The 22053-nt window shown below is 43.7% G+C and overlaps 1 protein-coding gene across 1 annotated transcript; it reads right to left on the bottom strand.

Annotated features, from left to right (window-relative positions):
- Positions 1-726: 726 nt before the first annotated feature.
- LOC109878884 (hemicentin-1-like) lies at positions 727-18340 on the bottom strand. Its single transcript, XM_031787145.1, has 29 exons — positions 18122-18340; positions 17428-17721; positions 15652-15933; positions 15104-15379; positions 14685-14960; positions 14022-14273; positions 13590-13865; positions 12937-13188; positions 12504-12779; positions 11856-12107; positions 11423-11698; positions 10775-11026; positions 10342-10617; positions 9695-9946; positions 9262-9537; positions 8615-8866; positions 8182-8457; positions 7534-7785; positions 7101-7376; positions 6453-6704; positions 6020-6295; positions 5369-5620; positions 4934-5209; positions 4283-4534; positions 3883-4158; positions 3533-3784; positions 2090-2368; positions 1551-1808; positions 727-1215 (listed from the first exon to the last, which is right to left on the bottom strand). Exons 1-29 carry the CDS (start codon positions 18174-18176, stop codon positions 1127-1129), a joined length of 7341 nt encoding a protein of 2446 aa, XP_031643005.1. The 5' UTR covers positions 18177-18340; the 3' UTR covers positions 727-1126.
- Positions 18341-22053: the final 3713 nt, after the last annotated feature.

Raw genomic sequence — 22053 nt, 5'->3', positions numbered from 1 at the left:
AGAATGGATTTACGAATCAGTGGAAATGCCAGAAGATCATGGAAAGAGTAGAGAGGTCAAAGGGTGACCAAGGCAAAAACTTAACGAGTATACCAATTTAAAGAGTTGACCTTTAATAACTACTTTATAAACCTTGTAACAATGTTTTGTAATCTCATATTGCTCGCTCAGGAACCCTGACTAGTTTTTTAAATAAAAATCTATTATATAATTATACTCCTTGAAATACATGTTTTTATAACAAGTTTCACTATGTGTGTGGATTGATTTCCAATGTATTATTTTATCATTGTATCATTAGGTTTCATATATCCTTTAGCGTTTTTTGTGCCACTCTAAATCTATCTGTTGCTACTTCATTAAATTCACATTTCTTCTTGCCGATAAAGAAATCCCCCAAGATTGCACCATTCATGGGTGAAAAGACAAAACTTAATTTAAGACAATAATTAATGAAGAGGAAGTATAAACATAAGACACGTGCACAAGCTTTCATCTCCTCCGAGGATTTACAATCCTATACATTAAATATGTGCAAAAACAAGCCATGCTTTACATAAACACCAGTTAAATGTATTATCGTTTTGAAACATTTTACCTTTAAGGTATTTATAAGTTAAATAAACCTGAATTTGTACTTGAACTATAGAGGTTAGATACATGATCAAACACAGAAAGGGACTCAGTGAATGGACTCCAGGGCAACAGTCACAGTCACAAGGGCAGTGAATATCTAAGAACTTTTATTTAGAATCAGAAATAGGCAGCACAACTGAGCAGCGAATCTTTGCGCCTTCAATTACCATGTGGAAGACCAGTTTTTTAAAAGAATATCAGTTTATAGAGATGATTGACATAAAAACAAACTGTTGAGGTGGGTTCTATTCTAAGGGGATAGGCCCCTCCCTTCTGACCTCAGGTTGACTCTCTCCTCACAATCTAAAAGCATTGGAAAAGAGCTAAGCACACTAAACCCAGTCCTATGATGGTATGATTGGGCAATTACAATATTGACAATACCACTTATTTCTATCCAGTTCTTTTTTCAGATCAGCGAGGGGAGTCAGTGAGGGTAGAGGGAAGGGAGTGATTGGCTCCCAGCCAGCAGACATGCAGTGTGGTAGTCTCAGTGGTTGATCAGAGGCAGAGAGAGAGCTGCAAGACCCATCAACATCAGACCAACTCTGGACTGGAATGGAGGGGCAGGCGAGTGGCCTGAGAGAGAAAGAAGAATGGGAGAGAACGGAGACAAAGAGGTTGGGAGAGGAGGGGGACAAAGAGAATGGGAGAGGAGGGGACAAAGATAATCGGAGAGGAGGGGGATATGTAAACTTCCGACATCAATTGTATATATCTTCTCGATTCCTGTCTGTACCCACCAGTTCATAAAATGTCTGTATTGCATTTCCATGATGCATGAAAATGATCCTTGCACAAACACGTACACAAACTAGAACCAAATTAAATTCAACATAATAAAAACAACTTGGTGACATTTAATTACTCATTATATCCCACCTAGGTCTTACTACAACAACCCACCCACTTACCAGTGACATCCAGACTAATGGTCTTGGACATTGAGATGTTGGTTAGAGAGTTCTTGGCCACACAGGTGTAAATCCCTGCATTTTTCAAGGAGACACCTACAGCCATCAAAGGACCAGTCGCGGACAATGCTTGGTTGTTGTATTTCCACCGGTACTCGCTGGTTGGCCGGGAGTCGGCTGAGCACTTCAGACTGACAGGGATTACTGAGCCAATCACCACTAAGCCTGGGCCAGAGACATTCACACTCAAAGGGCCATCTACAGAGAGAGGTTCAGAGAAGTGGGGTCATAATAGGGAAAAGACTAAACGGAATCCTTGGGACATCCAACTCTGACATGAAGGTGAAATGTAAAATGGTTAAGGTCAGAGTTAGGTAAGAGTTATGGTTAAGGTTAGGGTTTAGGGTAGGTACATCCCAAAGATCCCAGATAGCACTAACCATCATAATAGTGGTGGGTTTCTGATTTTCTACATTATATAACATCAAATGCTTATCTTTTAAAATATTTTACCAACAGATTAAAACACCAGTACTTACAGTTCACCAATAGCTGGTATTTAGGGCTGGTGTGTGGGCGAAGGAGGTTGGTGGCGACGCACTGATAGTTTCCATCGTTAGACACCTTGACTGGACTGAAGTGCAGAGAGTTGTTAGAGATGGTTATGTCAGAGTTCAAGGTGTTGTTCAGGACCAGAGACAGGTTGTCCTTCATCCAGTAGATGGTGTCATAGCGCCCGGTGACGTCACAGGTCAGGGTTAGGTTGTCAGATGATATCGGCGTTTTGTTTCGTTTCACCATCACTGACTTTATAGCCTCTGTGAGGACAGAGGAAGTGTATTGCTTTATGTACAGTATCAAGATTTGTCATTTGATCAAATGTTTAGTTACAGCGATGCAATAGTAGGATACATAAAACACATATATATATATATCATACAAATGGTTGTGCGATCTGATGGATTGTAAGTTACTGTTTCATAATACTGTTTTATATATTTCCTGTTTCATATCATTATATCCTCTTAGTATGAGTTTTTATATCTTTAGAGATTGAAAGTAGTGTTAGGTTCAAACTCTGATTGAGAATAATTGAATTATTTAGTGGACTGCAGTGGACAGTAGGAATGTGTACTCTCAAGGCCTCTCCTGACTGATGAGAAGTCCTGTGATATGCATGGAGGAGAATAGATCAATCCTGGCTGATGGAAAAGTACATCTTTGTGGAAGGAGGGGGTGAGAGCTCAAGGTATAAGTGGACACTGCACACTACTGAGCAAAAAAATAAACTCAACGTTCAACAAATTACAGTTCATAAAAGGAAATCAGTCAATTGAAAAACATTCCTTCGGCCCTAATCTATGGATTTCACATGACTGTCCAGGAGTGCAGCCATGGGTGACCTTGAGGGGACATAGGCCCACCCACTGGGGAGCCAGGCCCAGCCAATCAGAATGAGTTTTTCAACACAACAGGGCTTTATTACAGACAGAAATACTCCTCAGTTTCAATAGTTTTCCAGGTGGCTAGTCTCAGACAATCCCGCAGGTGAACAAGCTGGATGTGAAGGTCCTGAGAAGGCATGGTTGGACTTGTTCTGTGGTTGTGAGGCCAGTTGGACGTACTGAAAAATTCTCTAAAATGATGTTGGAGGCGGCTTATGGGAGGGAAACAGCTCTGGTGGACATTACTGCAGTCAGCATGCCAATTGCACGCTCTCTCAAAACATGAGATATCTGTGGCATTGTGTTTTGTGACAAAACTGCACATTTTAGAGTGGCCTTTTATTGACCCGAGCACAAGGTGCAACTGTGTAATGATCATTCTGTTTAATCAGCTTCTTGATATACCACACCTGTCAGGTGGATGGATTATCTTGGCAATGAAGAACTGCTCACTAACATGGATGTAAACAAATGTGTGCACAACATTTGAGAGAAATAAACTTTTTTGCATTTATGGGAATCTGTAGTCTGATTTACCAATGACGGTGAGCATCTTGGAGACAGTGCTGTTTCTGCCAGTGGCGTTGTTGAAGGCCACACAGGTATACTCCCCATGACTGGCTAAGGTCAGTGGGCCAGCTTCATACCCTGAGCCTGTTGCCACCTGGGAGCCATTGAAGAACCAGCTGAACTGGCTGAGAGGCTGAGAGGAGGCTGAGCAGTTGAAGGTCACTCTTTGTTCTGTTTCGGCAATGGGTGCACCAGCTATCACAGGTTGCTTGGGTCCATCTGTGAAAATCAGACAACATTGAAACATTCAAGTATAACTACCTCATCACAGTTATTACCTCTATCTTTGACAAGAATACATCCCCATTATTACTTACAATTCACTAGGAGTGTGTAGCGGTTGCTAGTTCTGTTGCTCACACTATTTCTGGCCATACACTGATATTCTCCATAGGAAGAATACTGGACAGGGTTGAAGGTCAGTGTTCTGTTGTTGAAAGAGACGTGGGTTCTGTTATCCACATGCACTAACGTGAGGTTCTTCCACCAGTGAATGGAGCTAGGATCACCAACGATATTGCAAGTCATTGTAAAGGAGTCACCCTCTATCGCCTGGGTTCCACTGGTGCTTATGGACACTGAGGTGATTGGCGCTGAGAACAAAGTGAAACTGTTTCAATGGTTGCAGTAGGTTTAATGGCTGCAGAGGGATTTTTTGTCCTCAAGAAAGAGGACCAAACGAATCAATTAAAGGATTACGGTTAGACCAAGTCTCACCAACAATAGTGAGCATCTTGGAGACAGTGCTGTTTCTGCAAGTGATGTTGTTGAAGGCCACACAGGTGTATATCCTATGACTGGCTAAGGTCAGTGGGCCAGTCTCATACTTTGAGCCAGTTGCCACCTGGGAGCCATTGAAGAACCAGCTGAACTGGCTGAGAGGCTGAGAGGAAGCTGAGCAGTTGAAGGTCACGCTGTGTCCTGTTTCTCCTAATGCTGGTCCTGTTATTATTGGCATCTCCGGTCCATCTATGATTCAAAAGACAATCAGTTAGACCAGTTGTGTCAAATTAATTCCATGGAGGCCCTAGTGTCTGCTGGTTTTTGTTTTTTCCTTTCATTTGAGACACAGAAAACCAGGTTTGGGGAGTTCCTTACTAGTAAGGGACCTTAATAAATCAATCAAGTTCAAGGGAGGATCAAAACCCGCTGATACCCAGCCTTCTGTGGAATGAGTTTGACACATGTGAGTAAAACCCAACGTCTGTCATTGGCCAGAAGGTCAAAAGTTATCAACAATTGTCAGATGGTATAAGAGGTGGGATCCAAACCATCACGTCAACTTTACTACAATATTAAAAAAGGAAGTTCAAAAAGATTCCACCGAAGGCCATGGGGTCAAAGTTGAACTTGTTAATGCCTACTCACAGTTGACGATCAGTCTGTATTCTGAGCTGGTCATGTTGCTGAGGGGGTTGGAGGCAGAACACTGATAGTCTCCTTTGTCAGAATGCTGGACAGAGTTGAATGTCAGTGTATTGTTGTTCATAGAGAAGTCTGTTCTGTTGTCAGCATACAGAGGCCAGCCGTTCCTCATCCACTGAATGGAGTAAACCGTTCCAGCAGTGCCACAGGTCAGAGAGAATCTCTCGTTCAGTATTGGCTGGGCTCCAATTACTTTCACATTGGTCATGGTCACTGTTGCTGTGGAAGCAGATCAAAGGGTTTTTTCAGCACTTTTATCTAAACTTCCATCTTATTATACTGTAGGTTCAACAGCACGTATACTGTATCTGAAATCAAATGTACACAAAGTAAAACAACTTTTAGTCCCTTGATATTAAGCAGCAGTTACTGACTCACCAACAACAGTGAGCATCTTGGAGACAGTGCTGTTTCTGCAAGTGATGTTGTTGAAGGCCACACAGGTGTATTCTCCATGACAGGCTAAGGTCAGTGGGCCCATCTCATACACTGAGCCAGTTGCCACCTGGGATCCATTGAAAAACCAGCTGAACTGGCTGAGAGGCTGAGAGGAGGCAGAGCAGTTGAAGGTCACGCTGTGTCCTGTTTCTCCTAATGTTGGTCCTTTTATTATAGGCATCTCCGATCCATCTTTGATACAATACACAATCAGTTAGACCAGGCGTGTCAAGTTCATTCCAAGGAGGAACTAGTGTCTGCTGGTTTTTGTTTTTTCCTTTCAATTGAGACCGAGACAGCCAGATTTGGGGAGTTCCTTACTAATAAGGGACGTTAATATGTAAATCAAGTTCAAGTTAGGTTTGAAAAACCAGCTGACACCCAGCCTTCTGTGGTATGGGTTTGACACGTGCATTAAACCCAACATCTGTCATTGGCCAGAAGGTCAAACGTCATCAACAAATGTCAGATGGTATAAGAGGTGGGATCCAAACCATCACGTTGACTTTACTAAAATATTAATAAAGGAAGTTCTCAAAGATTCCACCAAAGGCCATGGGGTCAAAGTTGAACTTGTTAAGAACTACTCACAGTTGACGATCAGTCTGTATTCTGTGCTGGTCATGTTGCTGAGGGGGTTGGAGGCAGAACACTGATAGTCTCCATTGTCAGAATGCTGGACAGAGTTGAATGTCAGTGTATTGTTGTTCATAGAGAAGTCTGTTCTGTTGTCAGCATACAGAGGCCAGCCGTTCCTCATCCACTGAATGGAGTAAACCGTTCCAGCGGTGCCACAGGTCAGAGAGAATCTCTCGTTCAGCATTGGCTGGGCTCCAATTACTTTCACCATGGTCATGGTCACTGTTGCTGTGGAAGCAGATCAAAGGTTTTTTCAGCACTTTTATCTCAACTTCCATCTTACTATCCTGTAAGTTCAACAGCACATGTGTTGTTCATTAAACCAACAGAAAACAAGTAAATAAACTTTTAGTCCCTTGATTTTAAGCAGCAGTTACTGACTCACCAACAATAGTGAGCATCTTTGAGACAGTGCTGTTTCTGCAAGTGATGTTGTTGAAGGCCACACAGGTGTATTCTCCATGACAGGCTAAGGTCAGTGGGCCCGTCTCATACACTGAGCCAGTTGCCACCTGGGATCCATTGAAGAACCAGCTGAACTGGCTGAGAGGCTGAGAGGAGGCAGAGCAGTTGAAGGTCACGCTGTGTCCTGTTTCTCCTAATGCTGGTCCTGTTATTATAGGCAACTCCGGTCCATCTATGATACAAAAGACAATCAGTTAGACCAAGTGTGTCAAATTAATTCCATGGAGTTCCTAGTGTCTGCTGTTTTTTTCCCCCTTTCAATTGAGACCTACACAACCAGGTTTGGGGAGTTTCGTACTAGTAACCGACCTTAATATATCAATCAAGTTCAAGGGAGGATCGAAAAACCAGCTGACACCCAGCCTTCTGTGGAATGAGTTTGACACGTGCATTAAACCCAACATCTGTCATTGGCCAGAAGGTCAAACGTCATCAACAAATGTCAGATGGTATAAGAGGTGGGATCCAAACCATCACGTTGACTTTACTAAAATATTAATAAAGGAAGTTCAAAAAGATTCCACCGAAGACCATGGGGTCAAAGTTGAACTTGTTAAGAACTACTCACAGTTGACGATCAGTCTGTATTCTGTGCTGGTCATGTTGCTGAGGGGGTTGGAGGCAGAACACTGATAGTCTCCATTGTCAGAATGCTGGACAGAGTTGAATGTCAGTGTATTGTTGTTCATAGAGAAGTCTGTTCTGTTGTCAGCATACAGAGGCCAGCCGTTCCTCATCCACTGAATGGAGTAAACCGTTCCAGCGGTGCCACAGGTCAGAGAGAATCTCTCGTTCAGCATTGGCTGGGCTCCAATTACTTTCACCATGGTCATGGTCACTGTTGCTGTGGAAGCAGATCAAAGGTTTTTTCAGCACTTTTATCTCAACTTCCATCTTACTATCCTGTAAGTTCAACAGCACATGTGTTGTTCATTAAACCAACAGAAAACAAGTAAATAAACTTTTAGTCCCTTGATTTTAAGCAGCAGTTACTGACTCACCAACAATAGTGAGCATCTTTGAGACAGTGCTGTTTCTGCAAGTGATGTTGTTGAAGGCCACACAGGTGTATTCTCCATGACAGGCTAAGGTCAGTGGGCCCGTCTCATACACTGAGCCAGTTGCCACCTGGGATCCATTGAAGAACCAGCTGAACTGGCTGAGAGGCTGAGAGGAGGCAGAGCAGTTGAAGGTCACGCTGTGTCCTGTTTCTCCTAATGCTGGTCCTGTTATTATAGGCAACTCCGGTCCATCTATGATACAAAAGACAATCAGTTAGACCAAGTGTGTCAAATTAATTCCATGGAGTTCCTAGTGTCTGCTGTTTTTTTCCCCCTTTCAATTGAGACCTACACAACCAGGTTTGGGGAGTTTCGTACTAGTAACCGACCTTAATATATCAATCAAGTTCAAGGGAGGATCGAAAAACCAGCTGACACCCAGCCTTCTGTGGAATGAGTTTGACACGTGCATTAAACCCAACATCTGTCATTGGCCAGAAGGTCAAACGTCATCAACAAATGTCAGATGGTATAAGAGGTGGGATCCAAACCATCACGTTGACTTTACTAAAATATTAATAAAGGAAGTTCAAAAAGATTCCACCGAAGACCATGGGGTCAAAGTTGAACTTGTTAAGAACTACTCACAGTTGACGATCAGTCTGTATTCTGTGCTGGTCATGTTGCTGAGGGGGTTGGAGGCAGAACACTGATAGTCTCCATTGTCAGAATGCTGGACAGAGTTGAATGTCAGTGTATTGTTGTTCATAGAGAAGTCTGTTCTGTTGTCAGCATACAGAGGCCAGCCGTTCCTCATCCACTGAATGGAGTAAACCGTTCCAGCGGTGCCACAGGTCAGAGAGAATCTCTCGTTCAGCATTGGCTGGGCTCCAATTACTTTCACCATGGTCATGGTCACTGTTGCTGTGGAAGCAGATCAAAGGTTTTTTCAGCACTTTTATCTCAACTTCCATCTTACTATCCTGTAAGTTCAACAGCACATGTGTTGTTCATTAAACCAACAGAAAACAAGTAAATAAACTTTTAGTCCCTTGATTTTAAGCAGCAGTTACTGACTCACCAACAATAGTGAGCATCTTTGAGACAGTGCTGTTTCTGCAAGTGATGTTGTTGAAGGCCACACAGGTGTATTCTCCATGACAGGCTAAGGTCAGTGGGCCCGTCTCATACACTGAGCCAGTTGCCACCTGGGATCCATTGAAGAACCAGCTGAACTGGCTGAGAGGCTGAGAGGAGGCAGAGCAGTTGAAGGTCACGCTGTGTCCTGTTTCTCCTAATGCTGGTCCTGTTATTATAGGCAACTCCGGTCCATCTATGATACAAAAGACAATCAGTTAGACCAAGTGTGTCAAATTAATTCCACGGAGTTACTAGTGTCTGCTGTTTTTTTTCCCTTTCAATTGAGACCTAGACAACCAGGTTTGGGGAGTTTCTTACTAGTAAGGGACCTTAATACATCAATCAAGTTCAAGGGAGGATCGAAAAACCAGCTGACACCCAGCCTTCTTTGGAATGAGTTTGACACGTGCATTAAACCCAAAATCTGTCATTGGCCAGAAGGTCAAACGTCATCAACAAATGTCAGATGGTATAAGAGGTGGGATCCAAACCATCAAATTGACTTTACTACAATATTAATAAATGAAGTTCTCAAAGATTCCACCGAAGGCCATGGGGTCAAAGTTGAACTTGTTAAGAACTACTCACAGTTGACGATCAGTCTGTATTCTGTGCTGGTCATGTTGCTGAGGGGGTTGGAGGCAGAACACTGATAGTCTCCATTGTCAGAATGCTGGACAGAGTTGAATGTCAGTGTATTGTTGTTCATAGAGAAGTCTGTTCTGTTGTCAGCATACAGAGGCCAGCCGTTCCTCATCCACTGAATGGAGTAAACCGTTCCAGCGGTGCCACAGGTCAGAGAGAATCTCTCGTTCAGCATTGGCTGGGCTCCAATTACTTTCACCATGGTCATGGTCACTGTTGCTGTGGAAGCAGATCAACGGTTTTTTCAGCACTTTTATCTCAACTTCCATCTTACTATCCTGTAAGTTCAACAGCACATGTGTTGTTCATTAAACCAACAGAAAACAAGTAAATCAACTTTTAGTCCCTTGATTTTAAGCAGCAGTTACTGACTCACCAACAATAGTGAGCATCTTTGAGACAGTGCTGTTTCTGCAAGTGATGTTGTTGAAGGCCACACAGGTGTATTCTCCATGACAGGCTAAGGTCAGTGGGCCCGTCTCATACACTGAGCCAGTTGCCACCTGGGATCCATTGAAGAACCAGCTGAACTGGCTGAGAGGCTGAGAGGAGGCAGAGCAGTTGAAGGTCACGCTGTGTCCTGTTTCTCCTAATGCTGGTCCTGTTATTATAGGCAACTCCGGTCCATCTATGATACAAAAGACAATCAGTTAGACCAAGTGTGTCAAATTAATTCCACGGAGTTACTAGTGTCTGCTGTTTTTTTTCCCTTTCAATTGAGACCTAGACAACCAGGTTTGGGGAGTTTCTTACTAGTAAGGGACCTTAATACATCAATCAAGTTCAAGGGAGGATCGAAAAACCAGCTGACACCCAGCCTTCTTTGGAATGAGTTTGACACGTGCATTAAACCCAACATCTGTCATTGGCCAGAAGGTCAAACGTCATCAACAAATGTCAGATGGTATAAGAGGTGGGATCCAAACCATCACGTTGACTTTACTAAAATATTAATAAAGGAAGTTCAAAAAGATTCCACCGAAGACCATGGGGTCAAAGTTGTACTTGTTAATAACAACTCACAGTTGACGATCAGTCTGTATTCTGTGCTGGTCATGTTGCTGAGGGGGTTGGAGGCAGAACACTGATAGTCTCCATTGTCAGAATGCTGGACAGAGTTGAATGTCAGTGTATTGTTGTTCATAGAGAAGTCTGTTCTGTTGTCAGCATACAGAGGCCAGCCGTTCCTCATCCACTGAATGGAGTAAACCGTTCCAGCGGTGCCACAGGTCAGAGAGAATCTCTCGTTCAGCATTGGCTGGGCTCCAATTACTTTCACCATGGTCATGGTCACTGTTGCTGTGGAAGCAGATCAAAGGTTTTTTCAGCACTTTTATCTCAACTTCCATCTTACTATCCTGTAAGTTCAACAGCACATGTGTTGTTCATTAAACCAACAGAAAACAAGTAAATAAACTTTTAGTCCCTTGATTTTAAGCAGCAGTTACTGACTCACCAACAATAGTGAGCATCTTTGAGACAGTGCTGTTTCTGCAAGTGATGTTGTTGAAGGCCACACAGGTGTATTCTCCATGACAGGCTAAGGTCAGTGGGCCCGTCTCATACACTGAGCCAGTTGCCACCTGGGATCCATTGAAGAACCAGCTGAACTGGCTGAGAGGCTGAGAGGAGGCAGAGCAGTTGAAGGTCACGCTGTGTCCTGTTTCTCCTAATGCTGGTCCTGTTATTATAGGCAACTCCGGTCCATCTATGATACAAAAGACAATCAGTTAGACCAAGTGTGTCAAATTAATTCCATGGAGTTCCTAGTGTCTGCTGTTTTTTTCCCCCTTTCAATTGAGACCTACACAACCAGGTTTGGGGAGTTTCGTACTAGTAACCGACCTTAATATATCAATCAAGTTCAAGGGAGGATCGAAAAACCAGCTGACACCCAGCCTTCTGTGGAATGAGTTTGACACGTGCATTAAACCCAACATCTGTCATTGGCCAGAAGGTCAAACGTCATCAACAAATGTCAGATGGTATAAGAGGTGGGATCCAAACCATCACGTTGACTTTACTAAAATATTAATAAAGGAAGTTCAAAAAGATTCCACCGAAGACCATGGGGTCAAAGTTGAACTTGTTAAGAACTACTCACAGTTGACGATCAGTCTGTATTCTGTGCTGGTCATGTTGCTGAGGGGGTTGGAGGCAGAACACTGATAGTCTCCATTGTCAGAATGCTGGACAGAGTTGAATGTCAGTGTATTGTTGTTCATAGAGAAGTCTGTTCTGTTGTCAGCATACAGAGGCCAGCCGTTCCTCATCCACTGAATGGAGTAAACCGTTCCAGCGGTGCCACAGGTCAGAGAGAATCTCTCGTTCAGGATTGGCTGGGCTCCAATTACTTTCACCATGGTCATGGTCACTGTTGCTGTGGAAGCAGATCAAAGGTTTTTTCAGCATTTTTATCTCAACTTCCATCTTATTATACTGTAGGTTCAACAGCACATGTGTTGTTCATTAAACCAACAGAAAACAAGTAAATAAACTTTTAGTCCCTTGATTTTAAGCAGCAGTTACTGACTCACCAACAATAGTGAGCATCTTTGAGACAGTGCTGTTTCTGCAAGTGATGTTGTTGAAGGCCACACAGGTGTATTCTCCATGACAGGCTAAGGTCAGTGGGCCCGTCTCATACACTGAGCCAGTCGCCACCTGGGATCCATTGAAGAACCAGCTGAACTGGCTGAGAGGCTGAGAGGAGGCAGAGCAGTTGAAGGTCACGCTGTGTCCTGTTTCTCCTAATGCTGGTCCTGTTATTATAGGCAACTCCGGTCCATCTATGATACAAAAGACAATCAGTTAGACCAAGTGTGTCAAATTAATTCCATGGAGTTCCTAGTGTCTGCTGTTTTTTTCCCCCTTTCAATTGAGACCTACACAACCAGGTTTGGGGAGTTTCGTACTAGTAACCGACCTTAATATATCAATCAAGTTCAAGGGAGGATCGAAAAACCAGCTGACACCCAGCCTTCTGTGGAATGAGTTTGACACGTGCATTAAACCCAACATCTGTCATTGGCCAGAAGGTCAAACGTCATCAACAAATGTCAGATGGTATAAGAGGTGGGATCCAAACCATCACGTTGACTTTACTAAAATATTAATAAAGGAAGTTCAAAAAGATTCCACCGAAGACCATGGGGTCAAAGTTGAACTTGTTAAGAACTACTCACAGTTGACGATCAGTCTGTATTCTGTGCTGGTCATGTTGCTGAGGGGGTTGGAGGCAGAACACTGATAGTCTCCATTGTCAGAATGCTGGACAGAGTTGAATGTCAGTGTATTGTTGTTCATAGAGAAGTCTGTTCTGTTGTCAGCATACAGAGGCCAGCCGTTCCTCATCCACTGAATGGAGTAAACCGTTCCAGCGGTGCCACAGGTCAGAGAGAATCTCTCGTTCAGCATTGGCTGGGCTCCAATTACTTTCACCATGGTCATGGTCACTGTTGCTGTGGAAGCAGATCAAAGGTTTTTTCAGCACTTTTATCTCAACTTCCATCTTATTATACTGTAGGTTCAACAGCACATGTGTTGTTCATTAAACCAACAGAAAACAAGTAAATAAACTTTTAGTCCCTTGATTTTAAGCAGCAGTTACTGACTCACCAACAATAGTGAGCATCTTTGAGACAGTGCTGTTTCTGCAAGTGATGTTGTTGAAGGCCACACAGGTGTATTCTCCATGACAGGCTAAGGTCAGTGGGCCCATCTCATACACTGAGCCAGTCGCAACCTGGGATCCATTGAAGAACCAGCTGAACTGGCTGAGAGGCTGAGAGGAGGCAGAGCAGTTGAAGGTCACGCTGTGTCCTGTTTCTCCTAATGCTGGTCCTGTTATAATCGTTATCTCCGGTCCATCTATGATACAATAGACAATCAGTTAGACCTGGTGCGTCAAATTAATTCCACTGAGTTCCTCGTGTCTGCTGGTTTTTGGTTTTTCCTTTCAATTGAGAACTCGACAACCAGGTTTGGGAAGTTCCTTACTAATAAGGGACCTTAATACATCAAGCAAGTTCAAGGGAGGGTTGAAAAAAAAACTGAAACTTAGCCTTCTGTGGAATGAGTATGACACATTTGAGTTAAACCCAACATCTGTCATTGGCCAGAAGGTCAAAGGTTACCAACATATGTCAGATGATTTAAGAGGTGGGATCCAAACCATCACATTGCCTTTACAACAATATTTATAAAGGATGTTCAATAAGATTCCACCGAAGACCATGGGGTCAAAGTTGAACTTGTTATTGACTACTTACAGTTGATGATTAGTTTGTAGAATGGGCTGGTCATGTTGCTGAAGGGGTTGGAGGCAGAACACTGATAGTCTCCATTGTCAGAATGCTGGACAGAGTTGAATGTCAGTGTATTGTTGTTCATAGAGAAGTCTGTTCTGTTGTCAGCATACAGAGGCCAGCCGTTCCTCATCCACTGAATGGAGTAAACCGTTCCAGCGGTGCCACAGGTCAGAGAGAATCTCTCGTTCAGTATTGGCTGGGCTCCAATTACTTTCACCATGGTCATGGTCACAGGTGCTGTGGAAGCAGATCAAAGGGTTTTTCAGCACTTTTATCTCAACTTCCATTTTTTTATACTGAAGGTTCAACAGCACATATACTGTCTAAAACCAACAGAACACAAAGTAAAGAAACGTATAGTCTCTTGATTTTAAGTAGCAGTTACTGACTCACCAACAACAGTGAGCATCTTGGAGACAGTGCTGTTTCTGCAAGTAATGTTGTTGAAGGTCACACAGGTGTATTCTCCATGACAGGCTAAGGTCAGTGGGCCCATCTCATACACTGAGCCAGTCGCAACCTGGGAGCCATTGAAGAACCAGCTGAACTGGCTGAGAGGCTGAGAGGAGGCAGAGCAGTTGAAGGTCACGATGTGTCCTGTCATTGCTATATCCGGAGTAGTTATAGCAGGTCTCTCTGGTCCAACTGTTAAACACAGGACAGTATGGTTAATCTTATGGTTTGACTATTTTGACAAAGAGTAGTAAGTAAGCAGCCTTCCACAATCCTTGTCTTAGTTTAAGTTGGCTTATTGGAGAAGGAGCTCCTAGGAGCAGGAGCTTACAGTATATCCTGTTTCTGTAGCGTGTTGCAGCTTGATGTGTAAGTACATCCCCTGGACAGGACGCTAAGTCTATCACAGGCCCTTACGCCCCAATCTATCTCCTTAATGCTGAGTGCCAAGTAAAGACACATTGGGTCACATTTTTACAGTCGCTGGAATGACTCATCCAGGGATCAAGCTCCCAACCTTCATATCTCAGGGCAGAAACTTTAACTACAAGGCCACTGAATTGGTTTTATCAGACAAAGATGACCAGCTCTTGTAATACTCACAGTTTACCACAAGCTTGTATGTCATGCTGGTCAGGTTGCTGACAGCATTAAAGGCCTCACAGAGATATTCTCCATTGTCAGACAACTGGATTGGGTTGATAACCATTGTGTTGTTGTCAGTAGAGTAGAATGTTCTGTTATTTAGGGAGATGAGCTGGCCGTTCATCAGCCAGTGAATGTAGTTTACAGGTCCAGTCACCTCACACCGCAGAGTGAACGACTGATCCAGTATCGGTGGCTTCCCATCACGGTTCAACGAAACCGCTGATATCGGCTCTATGGTGAAAAGAAGAGGGTGAGTACTTCACTCGATTGGTGGTAAAACAAATACCATGATATAACATTGTATTCATAACCATCAATAATCAAATATTCACTACCAACTATATGACATTTGGTAACGATGAATGTTGCCTCACCCACAACCTTTATCATTGTGCTCATGGTGGCGTATCGGAGTGTGACATTGTTGTAGGCTAAGCAGGCGTAACTTCCTGTCTGGTTCTCTCTGGTGTTCTGCAGGCTGAGCTGTGGGCTTTGCTCGTTGAGGAACATCCCATTAAACCTCCACTTGTAGGATTCAGCGGGTTTGGACTGAGCGGAGCAGGACAGAGTGATGTCAGAGCCCGTCTTGTAGGCTGTATGTCCTATGGTCATCTCAGGAACTACCATCATGGTGAGGTTACTTGGGCCATCTATGGGAGGAACAAACAACAATGAAGTGTTGGGTAAACATTACCTAGAATATGTTTCCATCCTGCTCTATTGTGCATGCTGAGGAACTAAACACAGTGTACAAATGATCCATGCAAATAATGATCTGGATCATGTGTACACAGAGGAATGGTTTGGGATGAAAATAGGCATATTACATCATTGCATGGAAGGCTGGCTCTCAATGACAAGGTACAATCCATGTCTGTTGTGTATGATTCATGTACAGTATACTGCATACTCTGATACTCACATCTAACATTGAGGCCAATGGGCTGGCTGGTTCCATTGCTGATTCCATTGATGACCTCACATCTGAACGGCCCTTCATCGTGTCGTGTCACACTGACTATGGTGAGAGTGCTGTTCCCACCACCAAGCCGAACTCTGTCACTGGCTGTGACCTCTGAGCTGCCATTCAGCCAGCGGTAGGAGAGGGAGGTGCCAGAGGAGACGGAGCAGGTGAACATGGCAGTGTCGTTCAATTCCACTAGAACAGTGGCGTTGGCCCTTAGAGTCACGTTTGAAATGGGCTCTGTGGGTGAGAGAGTAGAATAACAACCATATTGTTTATATTTGTTTCACACTGTAAAACTTGTTTTGGAAATCTAAATATGCTATTTTATTTTATTTACTTATCATAGAGACCAAGTTATAGGATTGAGCACTGTAGAGCCCTTTGCACACACATAAAACATCTTGTGTAGGTCTTATCTGAAATGTAAACAAACAATTTGCTCATACTCTGTGATCTGTTCAGTTTCATTCTTTTCAAGGGTATGATGTAGGCCAACTTCACTATGGGTTCAGAAAACATTGACACCTTTAAGTTTTAGCTTTCCATGTCAGGAAATAACTTTTATTATTATGACAGAGATGAATTATTGATAGGTAATGTATGTGCATCAGTGGAGACTGCTGAGGGGAGAACAGCTCATAATAATGGCTGGAATGAAGTAAATGGAATGGTATCAAAAACATGGTTTTCATGTGTTTTATACCATTCAATTCACTCCATTACACTCAATTCCAGCCATTATTATTAGCTGTCCTTTCCTTAACAGTCTCCACTGATGTGCAAGCATGTTTTCATGTGAACCTGCTTGCAGTAAAGTATGTGAATGGGTAAGTAAGTGTGCGGTGAGCATGTTTGCATGTGAACCTGCTTGCAGTAAAGTATGTGAATGGGTAAGTAAGTGTGCAGGTGAGCATGTTTGCATGTGAACCTGCTTGCAGTAAAGTATGTGAATGGGTAAGTAAGTGTGCAGGTGAGTGTGTGTGCGCATAAGTGATCAAGGACAACAACAACAACCACCCGAGCCACTGCCTGTTCACCACGCTATCATCCAGAAGGCGAGGTCAGTACAGGTGCATCAAAGCTGGGACCGAGAGACTGAAAAACAGCTTCTATCTCAAGGCCATCAGACTGTTAAACAGCCACCACTAACATTGAGTGGCTGCTGCCAACACACTGACTCAACTCCAGCCACTTTAATAATGGGAATTGATGGGAAATGATGTAAAATATATCACTAGCCACTTTAAACAATGCTACCTAATATAATGTTTACATACCCTACATCATTCATCTCATATGTATACGTATATACTGTACTCTATATCATCTACTGCATCTTTATGTAATACATGTATCACTAGCCACTTTAACTATGCCACTTTGTTTACATACTCATCTCATATGTATATACTGTACTCGATACCATCTACTGTATCTTGCCTATGCTGCTCTGTACCATCACTCATTCATATATCTTTATGTACATATTCTTTATCCCCTTACACCTGTGTCTATAAGGTAGTAGTTTTGGAATTGTTAGCTAGATTACTTGTTGGTTATTACTGCATTGTCGGAACTAGAAGCACAAGCATTTCACTACACACGCATTAACATCTGCTAACCATGTGTATGTGACAAATACATTTGATTTGATTTGATTTGATGCGTGCCAGTGAGTGAGAGTCTACAATCATAGAAAGATCAACAGACAGGCAGAGGTCAGTTCCTTACCCCGGACAGACAAAGTCACCACAGCATTCAGGACTGGCTCCATTCCCTGCACGGTATATCGTCCTGAGTCGTTGAGTTGGAGAGAGCTTATGGACAGCTCTGAGGAGGAGAATAAGACTCTGCCTCGATAACTTGTACCCACACTACTGCCACCAGGATAGAAAAGTACGATGGTTGTAGTTTCATATGACCAGGTCCCTATGTTGATGGGGCTTTGAGGAACTAGGTTCAGGGTGACATTACTGCCCACAGCTAAGGGGTTCATCGAGGGAACCACCACCTGGCCAGAGACATCTAGAAGAGGACGGATTGATGAGTTTAGTTCATGTTTTGAGATATTTTTAATCAGTACAAAACTCTTTAAAGTTCTCTAAAATATTTTACTTGATATTAATCAAATCTTTAGACTCTGGCTCTTTAACAGAAATACAACTTTTGTTTAAATTAGTGCCTTCAAGTTGAAAGCACAATTTATAACATGACCTACTATCTATTTATAATATCTACTCTAGACATTGGTTGTCAATGTCAGATAAATAGAAACCTTCATCTTTCTGACTTGATACTGTTTGACTGAAGTGCATCAACCAAACAGAGACATGAACAACCTGTTACTTATTTAATCAAGTGTTTATACCATAAAGCACAAATAGGCATCAATTTCTTTCCAGAATGAGCGTTTTGTCCTCTTTACCTGTAGTGAAGTTGAGCAGCACCAGGATGAGAACCCACACCAGAGGATACTCCATAGTTCTACCTCTTATCAAACACCACGGATCAGAAATGAACGGGACACTTTCTTATGAAACAAATGACTGTCCAGACTTCTTGGTAAATCCAACCATGTTGATACTGCACAGTCAGAGTCTCCTCTTAATCAACAAATTGTCAGGTGATTCCAATGTACCTACCCACCCTACCTGCCGCCAGAAAACACTCACACACCTACTCAACTACCCACGCCCTGTTTTGCCCAAGTACCCTTTTCCCACTGTATTTTTTGTTGACACACGGGGTTGTTTTCATGTTGATTATGGTTTACTGTAAATCTGATCAACTCTGTCTGTCCTGTATGAATCCTGGGAGGAGGCTGGATGGTACATGGCCAATGAGGCTGGATATAGGTTTTCTGACCCTGCTGAAACTCATGATCTATCTACAGTGGCTGAGGCAACGTGGGCTCATAAGACACTGTTCACATTGAACCTGTCAAGAAAACACTTACAGCGCCGTGAAAAGTATTTGCCCCTTTTCTGATGTTCTGTATTTCTGCATAGTTTTGAAAACGAATGTTATCACATCTTCAACCAAAACCCAATATTAGATCAAGGGAACCTGAGTTTACAAAAAAATATAAAGAAATTGATTGTCACGTCCTGACCTTAGTTCACGGAGGTAGGTTAGGAGGCGGACAAAGACTATGGTGGAGTGGGGTCCCCGTCCCGCGCCAGAGCCGCCACCGTGGACAGACACCCACCCAGACCCTCCCCTATAGGTTCAGGTTTTGCGGCCGGAGTCCACACCTTTGGGTGCGGACTCCGAACAGAGACATTTGAACAACCTGTTACTTATTTAATAGAGTGTTTGTACCATAAAGTGCAAATAGACATCAATATATTTACAGAATGAGCTTATTGTCCACTTTACCTGTAGTAAAGTTGAGCAGCACCAGGATGAGAACCCACAACAGAGGATACTTCGCAGTTCTGCCACTTATCACTGCAACCAAACACTTCCTGTAGTTGTTGATCAGTCTCTCACATCATTGTGGAGTAATTTTGGCCCACTCTTCCATGCGTAATTTTAAAAAAACATTTATTTCACCTTTATTTAACCAGGTAGGTTAGTTGAGAACAAGTCCTTATTTACAACTGCGACCTGGCCAAGATAAAGCAAAGCAGTGCGACACAAACAACAACACAGAGTTACACATGGAATAAACAAACATACAGTCAATAATACAATAGAAAAAGCCTATATACAAGGCAAAAAGGCAATAAATAGACCATAGTGGCAAAATAATTACAGTATAGCAATTAAACACTGAAGTGATAGACGTGCAGAAGATGAGTGTGCAAGTAGAGATACTGGTGTGCACAGTAGCAAAATAAATAACAGTATGGGTATGAGGTAGTTGGATGGGCTATTTACAGATCAAATCAAATCTATTTACAAATCAATTTTATTTAAATAGCCCTTCGTACATCAGCTGATATCTCAAAGTGCTGTACAGAAACCCAGCCTAAAACCCCAAACAGCAAGCAATGCAGGTGTAGAAGCACGGTGGCTAGGAAAAACTCCCTAGAAAGGCCAAAACCTAGGAAGAAACCTAGAGAGGAACCAGGCTATGTGGGGTGGCCAGTCCTCTTCTGGCTGTGCCGGATGGAGATTTATAACAGAACATGGCCAAGATGTTCAAATGTTCATAAATGACCAGCATGGTCGTATAATAATAAGGCAGAACAGTTGAAACTGGAGCAGCAGCACGGTCAGATGGACTGGGGACAACAGATGTAAATCGTACTCTCCTTGTGTTGTGATAATGGACCTCTATACGCCTATGTAGATATTCTATAACAAAAATCTGCCGTTTCCAGCTACAACAGTCATTTACAACATGAACAATGTCTACACTGTATTTCTGATCAATTTGATGTTATTTTAACGGACAAAAAATGTACTTTTCTTTCAAAAACAAAAAATTTCTAAGGGACCCAAACATTTGAACGGTAGTGTATATATATAAACGTCTCTTTTTCAGGACCCTGTCTTTCAAAGATAATTAGTAAAAATCCAAATAACTTCACAGATCTTCATTGTAAAGGGGTTATTAAACACTGTTTCCCATGCTTGTTCAATGAACCATAAACAATGAATTAACATGCACCTGTGGAAGGGTCGTTAAGACACTAACAGCTTACAGACGGTAGGTAATTAAGGTCGAAGTTATGAAAACTTAAGACACTAAAGATGCCTTTCTACTGACTCTGAAAAACAACAAAAGAAAGATGCCCAGGGTCCCTCGTCCCTGTACTTGAGGTGAAGTCAGGTGCAGGAGAGCAGAGAGTTGTGGACAGGCGCATACTTTATTACGGCAGGAGAGATATACAGACTGACGCAGCTGCGTCAAAAACCTACAGCCAACAAGGCAAAGTGTATAGCGCGCATAAATGTCACGCAACATAAATGTATAGCAATTCAAATAAGCTTTGTGAAAACACACAGAAAATAACAAACGCTTAGCCTAGTGCTTACAACACTTAGCACACAAATAATTTCACACAAAGACATGAGGGGGAACAGAGGAATAAATACATGTAGTGTGATTGGGGAATGCAAACCAGGTGTGAATGGAACAAGACAAAACAAATGGATAATAGAAAAATGGAGAGGCTATGGCTAGAAAGCCGGTGTCGTCGACAGCCGAACACCGCCCAAACAAGGAGAGGGGCTGACTTTGGCGGAAGTCGTGACAGTAACCCCCCTTGACGCGCGTCTCCAGCGGTGCTCCGACACCGGCCTCGGGGACGACCCGGGTCGAGGCGCAGGGCGATCCGGGTGGTGATGGTGGAACTCCCGTAGAAGTTCAGGGTCCAACACATCCGCCACCGGAATTCAGCACCTCTCCTCCGGACCGTACCCCTCCCCCCTCCCCCATTCCACGAGGTACTGAAGACCCCCTGCCCAACGCCTCGATTCCAAGATGGAACGGATGGAGTACGCCGGGGCCCCCTCGATGTCCAGAGGGTCGGGGGAACCTGCCGTACCTCAGACTCCTGGAGCGGACCAACCACCACTGGCCTGAGGAGAGACACATGGAACGAGGGGTTAATAGTCAGGGGGAAGCTGTAACTTGTAACATACCGCGTTCACTCTCCTCGGGACTTTGAATGACACCACAAAGCGCGGACCCAGCTTCCGGCAGGGCAGGCGGAGGGGCAGGTTTCGTGTCGAGAGCCAGACCCGGTCCCCCGGTGCGAACACCAGGGCCTCACTGCGGTGACGGTCCGCGCTGGTCTTTTGGCGCAGCGCTGCCTGCTGAAGGTGACCATGGGCGACCATGTCTCCTCCGCGCGCCTGAACCAATCGTACACCGCAGGAGCCTGGGTCTGACTCCGATGCCACGGTGCCAGAACCGGCTGGTACCCCAATACACACTGAAAGGGGGAGAGGTTAGTGGAGGAGTGGCGGAGCGAGTTCTTCTCCATCTCTGCCCAGGGCACGAACGCTGGCCACTCCCCCGGCCGGTCCTGGCAATAGGACCGCAGAAACCTGCCCACATCCTGGCCATTACTCTCAGGTGAAAACCCGAGGTGAGGCTGATCGAGACCCCCAGACGTTCCATGAACGCCCTCCAGACTCTCAAAGTGAACTTGGGACCTCGATCCGACACTATATCCTCAGGCACCATGTAGTGCAGAAAGACGTGTGTAAACAGGGCCCCCGCAGTTTGTAGGCCCCTAGGGAGACCGGGCAGAGGGAGGAGACGACAGGACTTAGAAAAATGATCCATAACAACCAGGTTCGTGGTGTTACCATGTGAAGGAGGAGGCCTTGGTCACACCACCGACAGGTGTGACCAAGGCCGTTGTGGAATGGGTAAGGCATGTAGCTTACCTCTGGGCA

Source organism: Oncorhynchus kisutch, linkage group LG13, assembly GCF_002021735.2.
Source record: "Oncorhynchus kisutch isolate 150728-3 linkage group LG13, Okis_V2, whole genome shotgun sequence".
Lineage (NCBI taxonomy): Eukaryota > Metazoa > Chordata > Actinopteri > Salmoniformes > Salmonidae > Oncorhynchus > Oncorhynchus kisutch.
Note: the sequence above shows the minus strand (reverse complement) of the source record. Positions and strands in the feature narration are given on the sequence as shown.